A 15,157-nucleotide genomic window follows, 5' to 3' on the forward strand; every position below is an offset into this window, starting at 1 on the left:
GACCAACACCCCCTCAAATTATGTTACTGACAAGAAAATATAGGAGCATCTCAAGTAAGTTCTGCCTGGAGCAAATGAGGAGCTAGCCAATTGTGACATAAGTTAAGATCATAATCTATAAGGTAAGAAAGTTTATGAATCTAGTTATTGAAATGTCAACTTAAAGGTGCACTGGAAACACCCAAGCAGATAAGTCTAAAAAGCAGTTGGCTGTACAAATCTAAAGCTCAAAAAGTCAGAGCTGGACACGGATTTGAGAGAAAAACTCATGTAAACAGATCACCCAAAAAATATGTAAAGTAAAAAGTACAGCGATCAGTCCAAGGACTAAATCTGTAGTGTACATTAACATTTAAAAGGCAAAACAAAGGTGTTTGATTTTATTCTTTTGTTCTTAAGCATTCATCCAAAAAGATGTATCTTTAACCATACTTATCAAGGAATTACTACCATTCTTTCAAAGCCTGGAGTCAAAGCAACTTAATGAATCATAAACCTTAAACAGCAACTATAAATGGATTCCTTTTTCTCCCTTCGAAATAATCATAATATAGATATTTTTAATGATTAAGATGATTTTTTTTTTAAAGTTCATACCAGTGAAATAAGATTCAAAAATCCTGAGTGATTACTCTTTTCAAGTATCAATTTTCTATTAGGAATGATGCACACTCATGTTATTTAAATATTGTCAGAAGCTAATTCATAGAAGATGTACAATACATGTTTGTGGTTAATAATAATGTGGACTTAAACTCTAAGTAAAATCAGTTTATAAAATACTGCATTTAAAATTAATTCAATAACTAAAGTAGCCATGTTATAAATTCCCAAAGAAAGATTCCCCTCGAATTTTGTTTTGCACACCCTCTCAAGAAAAAAGAAACACTTTTTAAAAATTATGAAATAATACTGATTAAATACTACACAGTTTCAGTACCTCACTGGTCAACCGTATTAGGAGAGCTGCAGCCTCTGAATATTTGCTTTGGCTTTTTAAGATTTCAGCACTAAGCAAAACACATCTTTCAGCCAATACCATATTCCTTTAAAAAAAAAAAAAGACGAAAAATATAATTAGCACTACAATAATATCTTAATACATCATAGTTCAATAAAAGTTTCCAAGTCTAGTTTTTTGAGAAAAAAGAAATCCATGTCCTTGTTTTCTACTTACCAAAAAGGTTTTAAAAACCCTAAAAACTCTCATTACCCATCAAAACTTTTTATCACATAATTTTGTAGCAAGAATACAATGCAAAATCACATTTCCTGTATGCAAAAAGTTAGAACCTAACGAGTATCTTTGAACCAGCAGCTATTTAAATAAAACTCTCTTTCTCCTTCCTCATTGCAAACTCTGGTTATTTGTGTTTCATTTTACTGGCTATTTTTAGGAATATTTAGGCATTTTCTTTCTGGTATTACCATTGAGAAGTTTCAATTAGAGAGAGCATGGAACCAGTGTTGCCTAATTCTTAAGCAAAAATTCTTTATGAGAACACAATCAGTTGATTTTTCTTTGTGGATTGCTACCATCAATAATCTAGAATTATTCCTTCTTAAAAATAAGAAAACTAAATGAAAACAATTTCTTACTGTAAAATTTAAAAAGTGAACCCTTTTATTAGGAAATAGCAGCAACATTTTTCTCTTTTTGCTTTCTAATTCTTTTATCAAACTACCAGTTGACCTTAAAATTCCAACCAAAAAATACTTACTTGAAGGTAATTCTGAACAGAGATATTTTTAAGTTACAATTTACACTTTTAAAAATTACAAAAAGAATTACAGATCTGCCACATATTTCCTATAAAATCATGGTTTTTCTTAGAGGGTTAGTATTTATGAATATCTAAGAATGATTTAATGAAGATAAAAGACTAACTCCTACTCACTGATGCACAAATATGCTCAGTCCTTAAAGAGTTTCCTTAAGTAACCCATAAATTTCCTTAAATCTTAACACCATTGTTTAATTTATTTATGTTTGATTCTTCACTTATTTCCCCAGGTGGTCAGTAATTAAGTCACAAACCTACCAAGCCCAGGACTGTATTAATTTGTTGTTAATTTAAGCAACATTAAAAAATCATCTGTGTCAGGCAATGGAAATGCTGAGGACTCAAATATTTCTATGAAAATCCCTACCTAAAAGATGAAACTATATAAAAACAGTTAATAAACAGGTTATGATTGATTTTTATTATGATCTGGGGAGACAAAGGAAGGAAGGGATAGTTTCATAAAAGAAAAGAAATTTAAAAAAATATTTTAAAGATAGAATCTCATAAGTTAAAAAGTGAAACTTGGCATTCAAAGAAGAGGGCATTGCAAAAGTAACATTGTATTTCCTATATTTTAAGAAAATTTATTTACGTTTTAATATTTCTGAGACAGAAAGCTTCTTAAAATTGATATGTATAATTAATGTAGTATTTCTAATTATCCTAAAATATCTATTAAATTGATGATAAATCTTACCAATTATGATAACTTAGAATGAAGATTATAAAGTAAAATGTGTGACAGTTAAGTGTATTTAGAAAAAGCACATAGTCTGCTGCGGACAAAAGGACTACATTGAATAGCCAAGGCGTTTTTGGCTATCCAGGTTACTAGACATTATCCTTTTTTTTTTTTTGCATTATTCTATGTGCATCTCTCCAAAAGCTCTGTGTTTCATGCAGACAAGAAAAATCTTGTCCAGAAAGAATGTTCCAACTTCTTAAAACTCTTTTCCTTCTCTGGCTTCCCTGATATCTCACTCTCCTAGATCCTCTACCTTTTGAATCTCTCCTTTCAGACTCTTCAATGGCTTGTCTTTCACAGGAGACTGTATCACCTGCCAGAATCTCCAAATATATTCCCAGATTACATAAGATATAATAGGTAGGATCCGATACAGGCTCTACCATTTACTAGTTGCATGCCTTGGACAAGTTAAACTCTAAGTTTGTCTCCTCGTCTGTAAAATAAGAATAACAGTGCCCACCATTTCACAGGCTTAAGAGTAAATGAGTATATAAATTACTTTGGCATATTGGCAAATGCTGAGCCCTCAATAAATGTTAATTATTATTATTAGCGTTGTGTTGTAAACATATCACTATGACTAATACTATACTTCAACATTATAAAAGACAATTGCAACCTATCCTCCAACCTACCCATGATACATAGAAAAGTCAGATTAATATTTCTGAAAAACCACTTTTATTATGTCAGGGCTCTACTCAAACATTCAGTAACTCCCCATTTACTGCTACATGACTCTTAACTACATCTTAAAAACAGTAATCATAAATGAGAGTTAAGGCTCCCCACACTGATTTCTCTCAAACTACCTTCCTAAACTGACCACACAATACATTTCACAACCACCCTAACCAAGCCAGGGTTCTATTCCCTTTCTTTAATAATGATGCATCGAAACATTATTTCTGCCAATCACAATTTCTGAAATGTCTTCATGGCTATCAAACCCCAAACACCTTTCTTTCAAGGCCTATTCCTCAAACATCCCATGAAACTTCCTCTGACTACTTCTGGACCATTTATAGTCTCATTACAAGTAATGAGTTCTAACTTCTATAGAGTTCTACGAGAACTCACTATGTATAAAAAAAACTTCCCATTTTCTTCCCTGGACGATTATGTAATTGTTTGTGTTTTGCTTATTTAACAAGGAAAATTCAAAATAGCTAATACCAGACTAAACAGTGGTTAAGGTCAGATGTTACCACAATACAAATCACCCTCAATATAACATGTAACCTCGACATTATATATAACAAATTCCTAACCACGAATCCAAACAAAACAGGAAAGAATGTAATAAAACGTGTTTTATTATTTGATTTAGGAGTTAAGTTCAATGTAAAAAAAACAAAAAAACAAAAAAAGTTATATCCAATAACAATATAAATGCCAAATTTACCGCTAAGTAGATAAAACACAAATATTCTAGTCACCTACTTGCAGATATCCCTGTATGTCTGGATTGCTGTATCCATGTAATGTGCGGGATATGGCCTAGGTGCTCCTGGCTGAAGAAAAGCTGACACTGCTGCCATTTCCTATAGGAAGAGACATTATTTACACTATTTCAAAAGAGGAAATACTCTTGTAGTTTAGCATTCAGGAAGCCTAAAAATTGGAATAAAATTTGCTTTAATGCATGCACATGTATAAATTTTAAGCCTAATGCAGATTTGAAAAATATATTTATATGCGTTTAGTTTTTAAATTCTCTAGTCAAATTCCAAAGTCTGTCATTTAGTATTTAAATGAGCTTTTCAAGAAGACCTAGTAGTAAACACTCTGAGTTAGTATATATACAACTACCAAGTGAGCCTAGCTTAAGATTTCTGCTACCACCTCCTCCCTGTTCTTCTCTGTTCCTAAGTAGAGAACAGATCAATGATAGGACCACAGAGAGAGACAAAATAAAATACATCTCTTTCCAACTGCTGGCATCAAAATATGAAAAGAGCTCATGACAGCTTGTCCTATATATATCTTCAACTATTTTCACATTCTCGTTTATATCCTGCGTCATACAGAAGGCACAAAGACCATTCCTCAGACCTTTATTACTGTCAATTTTTTAGGTATTTTCATTTTCAAAACTCATTCTCTTGTCAATATCTATGACTTTAGCTCATAATTCAAATAATATACAATGGTGCTAAAAGATTTAGAAATTAAATTACAAGTTTTGGCTTTCTTGGTAAAAATGTCCTACTATGTTCATATTTATGCTCTCATATAGATCCAGTTTTAATAAAACATTAACTAGAAATAAATGGAACCGTCAGAAATTCAGAGGAAAAAATTTTAAGAATGAATAAATGTATTTCTCTGCAACATTTTTTTAAACAGAAAAATATATAGAAACAATTATCTAAAAACTAGGACATGAAGAAAGCCTTTAACCTGACAGAATATGAGTTCCAAGACAATATAAACCATATCTGTTTCAGAATACCTCTGTATTCCCAGCAGCCAGCAGTGTCTGCTCCAAAATTTAATGAATAAACCTAACGGAAATATGTCATATCCATGCAATGAAATATTCTACAGCTCTGAAACATGTTTTCTTAACCAATTTATATTTTAACATAGACAATGAATGTACACACAGTTCTATATTGTTAAAAAATGTCAAATATATATTGAATATATAGTATACAATACTGTATAAAAATACATTTACCATGTATGAACTATATATACTAAATTTGCATATATAAATAAGTGTACTAAGAAAAAAATCCTATAGAAAAAATGTCCCAAATTCTAAGTTATTTTCCATTTTATTTCTATAAGAAATATTAAGTCAATATACATTTAAACAAAATTGACATCATTTTTACAGATACAGTAAAAATATTCGGAATAATCAACCCAAGTTACTGCACAATCTACAATAATCAACCATTAAATCATTTCTTATATTCATCAAGAAATGGCACGATCACCTCAACCATCACTTAGTTATGACAGATTAAACTATAAAAAACCCATCCTCAAGAATTCCTATTATAGCTTTTTGCCATGATGTATACATTTGAACTTTCTAGTTCCCATAACCAAATATTTTCTATAATTTAAAAAAGGCAGGCAGTACTGTCTGTTCTACTACAACACATTATGACTTTATCAATTAGCTAATAGATTAATGGTAAATAGGAAAGTGGTATCATACAAATAAAATTTATATTCATACGTAAACAATGTTTCTTAGGCAATGGATCAAAAATAGGAAATACAAAATTATAACCTTCAACAGCAAAGGATAAAGCCTTGAAATCAAGCTGTTGCCCAGGCAAAAGTTTTTTTTCATCTGTATTTTAAGGAAATAAAAAATACATGCCTACACTCTGGGGCTCGCAGGCTCTCTCTCCAGAGAAGTACAGTGCTAGCCCTACACAGCTCTTGACTCAAGGCAGGTTGCACTTTCTTCCATGCTCCAGAGTAGAAGCTCCTCCTCCCCACTCCTACTCCCAGCCAAGATTTACATATTGGTTTTGAGGGTTTTTTTTTTTATTTCCTAAGGTAACTTCTACCCCTGATGGGGTGACCTCAGCCTAATTAGATTATATAGGTTATTTCCCAAGATAGTTATCTCCCAAGATAATGTGTGTGTGTGTGTGTGTGTGTGTATCTGTGCACACGTGTACATGCTGTGGTTACAAAGATACATAGATTTTAAAAGGGCTGTTCCAACCCTACTTTTCTCCAAGCCCTATTATTTTTAGGGCAACTTTTACAGACTACAAAGATTTTCAAGTACACACATGTTACGGCAGATATGCCCTTATTTGCCAATGCTAAACTACTTTCTCATATAACTGCTAATATTACCACTTAAATGGTTGAAATGCAGCATTTACCACACTATCGATGAAAATAAAATAGCTTAAGCACCATAAAAATCATAAAATTTTTTGCCATACTTTTATTATAAAACTTTACCTATACACAAACATTTACTTTGCAAGTACATTATTAAAATTTAGTAATTTTATATTTACACCTATGTTAGAAGGTATTATTGAAATAACACTAGGTATTATGAGATCACATTAGTTTATACTAGATGACTATAATAAAGACCAGAGAACATCTAGACAAGAACAAGTCATATAATTTTTGAAACACTTGAATAGCTATTTTAGCTTTACATTTTTAAGTTATTGGTTTTAGTTTTACATATACATAAGATTGAAAAAAATGCAAAATGAGGCAATTAAACAAGTGTCTATATAATTACCCATTGAAGTATTATTTAGAGTTCTTACACATTTTTGTTCTTCACACTTTTGTTTATAAGCTTACATATTTTTAAGAAGATTAAGTAGAAAGTAACAATGACAGTTTCACTCTTTTTTAAGCACAGAAAGCAGATAATACATTTATTTATGATAACTTTTCAAAAATACTATAAGATTATACTATAAGGCAACAAGTATAAAAAATTCTTTCTGAAACACCTAGGTTTATATATATTTATAAAAACAGCCAATGATTACTGACAGCTAATTGTGTACAAAGCAGTGTGCTAACCTTATTATACCTTATCTAATCCTATGCAATTAGGATTCATATGTTCAGACAAGAAAAGTGAGGCTTAAAGACATTCAAAAATTTGCATTACATTCTGTCTTACACCAAAGTGCATGGTCTTAACCAGTATATAGTCCTATATCAGAAAAAAACATTTCAAGCAATTTAAAGACTTTTTTCAAGAAGTCTAACAGCATCTTCTAAAAAAAAACTATACTTTGAATATAACTGAAATTAAAGGTACTAATCAAAACTAAAAAAAAAAAAATCACTCCTCATATGTTAATTACCATGTTTAAATGCACCATTTTGTGGAAGATCCATCAATTCAGAATAAATTATTTCAAAAAGTATAAAGCATTGTATGCTCTTTTAGTACAACTTTATCCCTACATATTTTGTTTGACATTTCATAAAGAGAAAACTCTACATTATTTATGGTAGCAAAAATAAGAAATGATAATACTGTAGAATACCAACCAAGGCACCAGCTGCATATAGCATTGCTTGATCATTAAGAAAATCCTTCTTTGCAGTATGATAGCAACTGTAAGCCAGATCATAATGCTGCACCAAAAAACATAAGTCAGCCATTTTCCTGATTTGAAGCTCTGGTGCTTCTGGTGGATACCTATAAATACAAAATAAGTTAAGAAAGTAATTTATAACTTATGGCCCCTAAACCATTAAACATTATAAAAATGTGTAACAGCTGCTTAACTGTCCAGAACATGAGGAAATCTAATCTTGTTTTATAAGAATTCTACCTCCAAGGAGAGAATGTCAAGTCTCAAAGATATCTGGAAACAGATGGTTATATCTATATTTATATAATTTATAGCTCTATAGTGAGAAATTAACATAGGCAAGCACTTTATCCATGGTCAAATTATGAAGTAAATGGTTAATTCCAGGTTAATTCCACTTTTATATACAACCAGGGAAAAAATTAAAATCCAAAATGGGTTAATTTTATTTTCTTTTAAAACAGGATTTTATATTTTAAAAATTTTCTAAGTATAGCCTATACCTCAGAATCATAAGACCTCAATATTTCAGTAAAGTTATTAATGAATACCTACTTTAATTCCATCTCTTTACAAACAAAGAAACAGATCCACAGTAAAGTGACTTTTCCCAGTTACCTTCTTAATTTTTAGATATCCAATTACTTAAGTTTTTTTGATTAATAAAATTTACCTTAATCACTGTTCTTATCTACCTGAGTTTTGACCTATATTAAACTCAGAAAGTGAAGAAACAGTCATTTTTTGGAGGACATCATATAGTCAAACATTAGTCAGAGTTAAATACAGAAAAAACAAAAACAATAATATTTCACTCACAGCAATCCAGAAGTATTTTTCAGCTCATTTATGCTCTTTTCTGGAACTTTACTGCCACTAAACCATTTTTTAGTTGCAGAAAATAGAGATCGACTCAAACCTTTTCTTGATATTAGCTAAGAGAAAAGATAAAATATATGGACGAATACGAGAATTTAATATTTTTATTTTACACACAGAAGAAAAAATTATAAATAAGTAAAAAGTTTGAAGAGTGAGCAAATGTTCATTTTAACAATGATTTAAAGAAAATTGTCTAATGATGGCAAAATCTCTAGTGAAATAACTAAGATTTAACAGAATTTCATTACTGACAATAATGTTTGTAAATCCTAATACTGATCTGTCGATAAAAAAAGAACTCCAAATATTTTAAATACTTTAAACAACTTATACTACTATAGTCTCAAATTCATTACTTACTAAAATTTTAGAAATACTAATCCAAAAAATAAAATATTACCTGATCATTTAATTGCCGAATTGTTTTCTCTATATGTGGCAAAAGGCCCCGAAATGTGAACTCTTGTATAAACTGTCGAATTCTATCATGATCAGTAAGGGTTAAACATGCACCATGAATAATTCCAATATTTGCTTTCTTTGTTTCGTGTAATGATGAAGTAGATTTTACATGCTCTGGGCCATCAATGCTGTTAGAAGTGTCACTGGATGGGTCCAATTGAAGTGGGTGAGCTCTAAAGTTATTTGGTAGGCCATCTACTGAAAAAGAGATATATCTTTTACTCTCAGAATGCAATAGGAAATTGTGATATTACTACCATATTGCTCAAGAAAAAAAAAGGATATTGGAATCATTTTTCTATATATCTTAGAAGTCTAAGATACAGTAACATTAATCTTTTTCCCCTTTAACTTACAGGGCTTGTGTTAATACTTGTTACACATAATAGAAATTCTAAATTCATTTAAATAAATGAAGAAAAATATAATTTTTAAATAATATAAAGAACTACTCTCAAATAGTTACAACTAAGCAATAAAAAAAATTACAACAAAAAAATGTTAAAGCTACTCATACCATCAAAACTAAAATTTAAAATACAAAAATAACTCTTAAAATCAAGTGAATTTTAGAAATAGTTCATGCTGTACATATCTTCTCCTGCTTTCTACAAAATTTTCTAAAACAAATCTGATATATAAAGCACATTTTAAATGTCAAAAAAACTCAAATAATTCAATAAAATCTTCAGAAATGAAAAGCTAACTTGCCCATTATCTTTTTTTATGAAAATTTCCCCCATTTTTTATCTATAAAGATTAGCATGCTTTGACAATAGTGCATATTTTCAATCAAAAGAGAAACTTAGAGAAAGTATATCAAGACCTTTGACTTCATTATCTAATCCATCCAATGAAAGCAAGTTACTGTCATAATTCTTATTTGAAGTTACAGTACAAGGGCCATCTTCATAAGATTCCTATCAGAACAAAATAAAAAGCATTAGCAGTTATATTTAATCATGTTAAATCCATTAATAACTATGATTGCTCTACTAATTGTAAGTCTCATTTATTTGCTACAGCAAGACTCTTTTCTTCCAATTCTCCAAATTCTTAACTTTTCCCATGTTATCTTTTTCTAGTACTCCAGTCTACACATACTATTTCTTAAATCCCTTGTCACATTCAATCTACTGTCCTAATTATTCTGAATTCCAGTTATCTCTATCTCAGTTTATCTGTCTATATGTGATAGGTATATGCCTATACGAATTCCTGTATATGTGTCTACATAAAGAATAATGACAAGAGAGTGAAACTACTAGAGTCAAGCCAGGGGTAAAAAAAGGGATAATATGAAATCTCCTGGTCATGAACCTAGTGTTAACTAGGTTGAAGTGCATTCTGAATATATCGAAATATTTATTTTATACAAAGGTGCTGGTTTCTCAGTCAACAAAGAAAACAAACTAAAAATACCCAGACTACTCCAGTAGACCACTAAATAGTAGGTATTATTGTGAGTGCCACACTTTGAGGGAAATATATAAACTAGAACTTAGTAAGAGGAAAGTGATCTGGACAAGAAACGGTCTGAAACTACCATTCTGAAACTATCATTTAAAAAAAGATTTTTAAAAACTGGGTAAATTTAGCCTGGAAAACATAAAAGGGGACATAAGAGTCAATTCTCTATATTTTGAAAGTTATCTTAACAGAAAACTGATATGGTCCTTGCAGGATTGAGTACAAGCAAAAGGAGAAAATTTTGGTTGAACTTCAAACTGTTCAGACATGGGAAGGGTCACCTGAGAAAATTGTGAGTACTGTCACTAGATGACAGCATTCATAGGTTTAAAGGAAATTAAAGCATTAGAACAGGTTAGATTTTATAACCTTTAAACTATCCTCCAATCCTGGACTTCTAGGGTTCTAAGCTACAGAACTGCTGATATCTCTGGTTATCTGTTAAAAGTTCTCAAACTGAAAAATTTGACCTATGCGGCCTTACCCAATCTTAGATGGCTTGACACTACACTGAATATTTCAACACTGTTCCTATTCTGACTGTGGCCCTGAAAAAAAAAACATTTCAAAAAATACAGCCCCTTCACATTCAACTGGTTATTTTTTTCTCAATTTCCCAGCATTATCTTAAAGAAGGTCAGCAATCATCTCAATATTTAAGTGAGTAAACTATCAGTATAGCAGTATAGCACTATATCTGGATCAAAAATTACATATATAAGAAAAATAAGGTGAATAAACAGATGATTAAATCATTTATATCAGAAAAGTTACATAAACTTTGTAACTGATATTTTAAAAAAACATAAAAAGTATATAGTTTAATTATATAAAATATATTTTCCATTTACTTAAGAAATCCTGCTTCTAAACAAAAAAACAGTCAACTCTTAATTATCTGAACTAATCACAGAAACTTGTCATTTGAGTACTACCAAGCGGCATATAATAAGTTTGATAGTGTGAAACCATACACCCACTTACGCTTCAGCCAACAGATAACAGTTAACCTTAGTCTAGAATTCTAGGTTAAAAAAGGAGATTAGGAAGAAAGAACACTTCCTGAAAATTCAGAAAAAAAGGAAATCAGAGGAAAGTTAGAGAAAAAAGCCCACCCACCTAAAAAGTATGAGCTCCAAAAGGTGGCCATTAGAACAGCATGTTGAAAATGAAGAAAGGCAACCCCAGAGCATGTGGATAATAAAGAATTGACTGTAAGCATTCATAATGAATTAAATGTACAAGTCAAAAATTCCATTCTCTACATGTCTAGACAATCACTTCTTAATGTATAATTCGTTTATCATTTTTTAAGAAAAAGATCAGTTAACACAGAGATTACATTCTGGAAATGAGTACACATAAGAGATTATTATTAGTTAAAAAGAGCTTCTCAACCACTGATTCAAGAGCTCAAATGGTGACAGATAAAAACTAGCCAGACTCCAAAATAAATATTAGTAATTCTACTAGTTAAACCAAGACATAAAAAAATCCTACAGTGAGTGATACCATTATGCCATAAAACTGAATTATAGCTTCTGTGATTTGCTTCATTGTTTTTTACATATACCTGGTTTTGAATACTATTTTTCTGGAGATACTGACTCCAAGGATCTGGTATCTGTTCATCTGATGCTCGATTAGATGTTCGAGAATTAATTTTAAGTAAATAGCAACCCTGAGTTCCATATTTCTGCTTCATTTCTTCATAAATGGATTCGGCTCTAAAATAAGGGGAGAAAGGTTTATAGTAAATGGGTAGCACATCTTAGGCAATGAAGGATATTAAAATACCAAAAAATGCAAAAATAATCTCCCAAGGTAGAGCAGAAAATTAGAAATAAAATATATTTAAAAATGAAAATTAAGACCATGATCTTAACTGAAAGTTAGCTAGCTCAGATATGTTATAAAGCAGAGTTACCTAAATTGTGTTCCATGGGAAATTTTTGCAAGCTAATCCTGCTCTCTTATTGAAAGAGAGAGTTCTGGTGGTCAAACTAGTTTGGGGAATTGCAGTAAACAAAGCCAAACAGTTTATTTGCGGCATATCACTTCTCAGCCTTCCATTTGCTAATAGGTATCATGAATTTCCAAAGAACAGCTGCAAACTAATAGATTAGTAACTCTTGCATCTATGAGAACTAATTCTAGGAAATTCTGTCTTCTCTAAGATATTTACTGAAAAACATGTGCTAACACAGAAAAGCATAGCGCCAAAAAAATTACAAAACATCCTCCACTACCACAGTTTACCCTTCCCTTGCTGTCTCCAAAGGAACACAATACAGAGGAAAAAAAGAAGAAAACTCAAGAAGAGCAACCAAGGCATTCATTACATAAAATTCACCGTTTTTTTTCTTGCAAAATTTATAGACATTCATGGATAGCTATATCTATGAGCTATATTTCAGATTAACAAAAGGCATTTTGATTTCTGTATTTTAAGTTAACTAAACTTGATAGCTGGTGGGAGAGAATTCAAATGATAAAATAGCCTAAGAAGCAAATAGTACACTGTGATGTAAAGTGAAATTTTGGTACTTAGAGCTAATCTAGTTTAAAAAGGTATTTCTTAAAAATCAGTCAGCTATCTGGTGCAAATAAAACCCTGAAAAATCTCATATTCAAATGCAGATGCTAATACTATATAAATAATAATCCAAGCAAACAATTAAATCATATTACACACTATAAAATTAAGGCTAGATTAGTGAAATAGTTATAAATTCATGTAAGTACAAATATATGTGTATGTAGACACACTCAAGTACAATCAACTAAACTTCTGTTTGCATTACCAATGATACTGCTAAACACAACAGCCACTGATCTAATATGTGAATTACTTCTTAAACATCCTAGTTACAGCCATTCAATATAGAAGACATACACCATATTCAACGGATAGAAACTAATTTTAATAGCCAGTTCCAACTATTTCTATTTATATAGTATACTTAACTATAGACTGTTTATGATTTCAGGCTATAGACTCTTTATGATTTCAAAAAATCCTAAAGATTAGTAATCCTCAGAATAATTATTTGGTTTTATAGAGTAAAATTTATTTAAAAAGATGATGGTTTGTGGTGCTCAGAACAAGAGTGAGAAATAATTATTTAACTTCATATCCTAAATAATTCTTTGAAACAAGAGATTAATCAGAACACATCTTGAACCAAAAGTCAAAATAAACTCCAAAGCCATAAGTAAAATTGCTTTTAATGTTCTTATTTTTTAAGAATTTATTTTTAAAGATAAGCTATTCACTTACCCCAAAGGTAAAAGGACTATAGTAAATTGCTAATAATGAATATTTAAGGGGACATAAGAAAGAAATGTTTAGATGTTTCTAAGACTGTGAAAAATATCAAGCCTAAAAATATAAAGTGACAAGAGAGTGAAGAGTGAAAAATGAAGCGCCTATAAGCAACAGCCAGGAAGTGAAATGTTAGAGGAAAACTGGGATAGAAAAGAGAAAAAAATAAGAAATAATTTTATATAAAGTAAGAATTAACACCTTAGACCTATAAGGTGTAAAATAACAAGCATTTTTGTACAAAGATTGTACTAATGGAGATACAAGTTGAAAGAAAAGTTTAGTTAAGCAAATGAAATCTAACACAAAGAGACTTAGCTGTTAAATATAACTCTGGATTAAAAGATACAGTTAAATGTTTTATTAATATATTTTTACTTTCTTAGATGAAAAGCATATCTAAAATTTAAATAAACCATGCCCAAATTAAAATTAAAGAATTTAATGGAAAAATAATTGTTAATTAAAAATATAAAGCTTACCTCTGTTCATCTCCTGCACTTACATCATGTAAAAGTACATAATATTTAAGTGTATTTGGTATAAACCACTTGGGGTAGGAATAGTCATTGTTGTGCTGAATTCGATGTTGTTCTTGTGACAACTTTGAAAACTGTTCCACAGGTTCAGCTTCACTAGATGATGCTACCAACATACCTTGTAAACCGTATTATTAAGGTAATTATCACTTATCGCTCAATGATAAATATTATCCTAATAAAATAAACTTTAGAAAGATATTCTCTGAACTAAAAAAAAAAAAATCTTTCAGAGGTTTTCACAACAAGCACAAAATAATTTCTCCAACATTTCTAAGTAATTCAAGGTTCTAAATCTTAACGTATTTTGCATTGTTGTTTTTAGGCAATTTATATATCGATAAGGAAATCCATGAAAATAGACAATACCAAAACTGTACAACTATCAATATAACAAAGATAAATGCTGCATCTTCTCCTCTCCATTCCATTTCACTGTTTCATAATTATCCTACCTCTTAACTTTTCTCTTCAACCTCATTAAAAAAACTAAAAAGGAGGTTAACAGCTATAAAACGGGTTACTAAGAAACATGGTAAACTGTTTTTAAATGTGAGCTTTTGCAAAAGCAATTAATTTTGAGGCAATTATCAAAAGCATTTAACACTGACAGTATACCTTTCTCTTTCTAAAATGGCTTAAAAACTTACTAAGCATGAAAAATTGGAGTTGGGCGATAAAGAAAAACAATAAGCAAGTACTCAATATTCTTATTTTGTAATCAAAAATTAATTTATTGCACCAGTCCTGTATCTAGGATGCCATTTAACAAAATAACAATAACGAAAATTTGAAGCATCATCAATAAAAAAAAAAAACTCCATTCTCTATATCCTTGCACCAATTTTGCCTTCATACAACTATTTCTGAGATTAACAACT

General features: G+C 30.3%; 1 protein-coding gene across 3 annotated transcripts in view; it reads right to left on the reverse strand.

Moving 5' to 3' along the window:
* TRAPPC8 (trafficking protein particle complex 8) overlaps window positions 1–15,157 on the reverse strand; it is a 77,201-nt gene that overhangs the window by 43,844 nt on the left and 18,200 nt on the right. For 2 of the 3 annotated variants that reach the window (XM_016166740.2, XM_016166738.2), the window contains exons 4-11: window positions 14,220–14,394; window positions 11,986–12,139; window positions 9,769–9,862; window positions 8,881–9,140; window positions 8,418–8,533; window positions 7,552–7,702; window positions 3,979–4,079; window positions 941–1,046 (exon numbers count right to left, since the gene is read on the reverse strand). In XM_016166740.2, coding sequence (XP_016022226.2) covers window positions 941–1,046; window positions 3,979–4,079; window positions 7,552–7,702; window positions 8,418–8,533; window positions 8,881–9,140; window positions 9,769–9,862; window positions 11,986–12,139; window positions 14,220–14,394 — 1,157 coding nt within the window. The remainder of the gene's footprint in view (window positions 1–940; window positions 1,047–3,978; window positions 4,080–7,551; window positions 7,703–8,417; window positions 8,534–8,880; window positions 9,141–9,768; window positions 9,863–11,985; window positions 12,140–14,219; window positions 14,395–15,157) is intronic. The other variant, XM_016166739.2, reaches the window with a different exon arrangement.

Source organism: Rousettus aegyptiacus, unplaced genomic scaffold (genome assembly GCF_014176215.1).
Source record: "Rousettus aegyptiacus isolate mRouAeg1 unplaced genomic scaffold, mRouAeg1.p scaffold_m13_p_12, whole genome shotgun sequence".
Taxonomy (NCBI): Eukaryota; Metazoa; Chordata; class Mammalia; order Chiroptera; family Pteropodidae; genus Rousettus; species Rousettus aegyptiacus.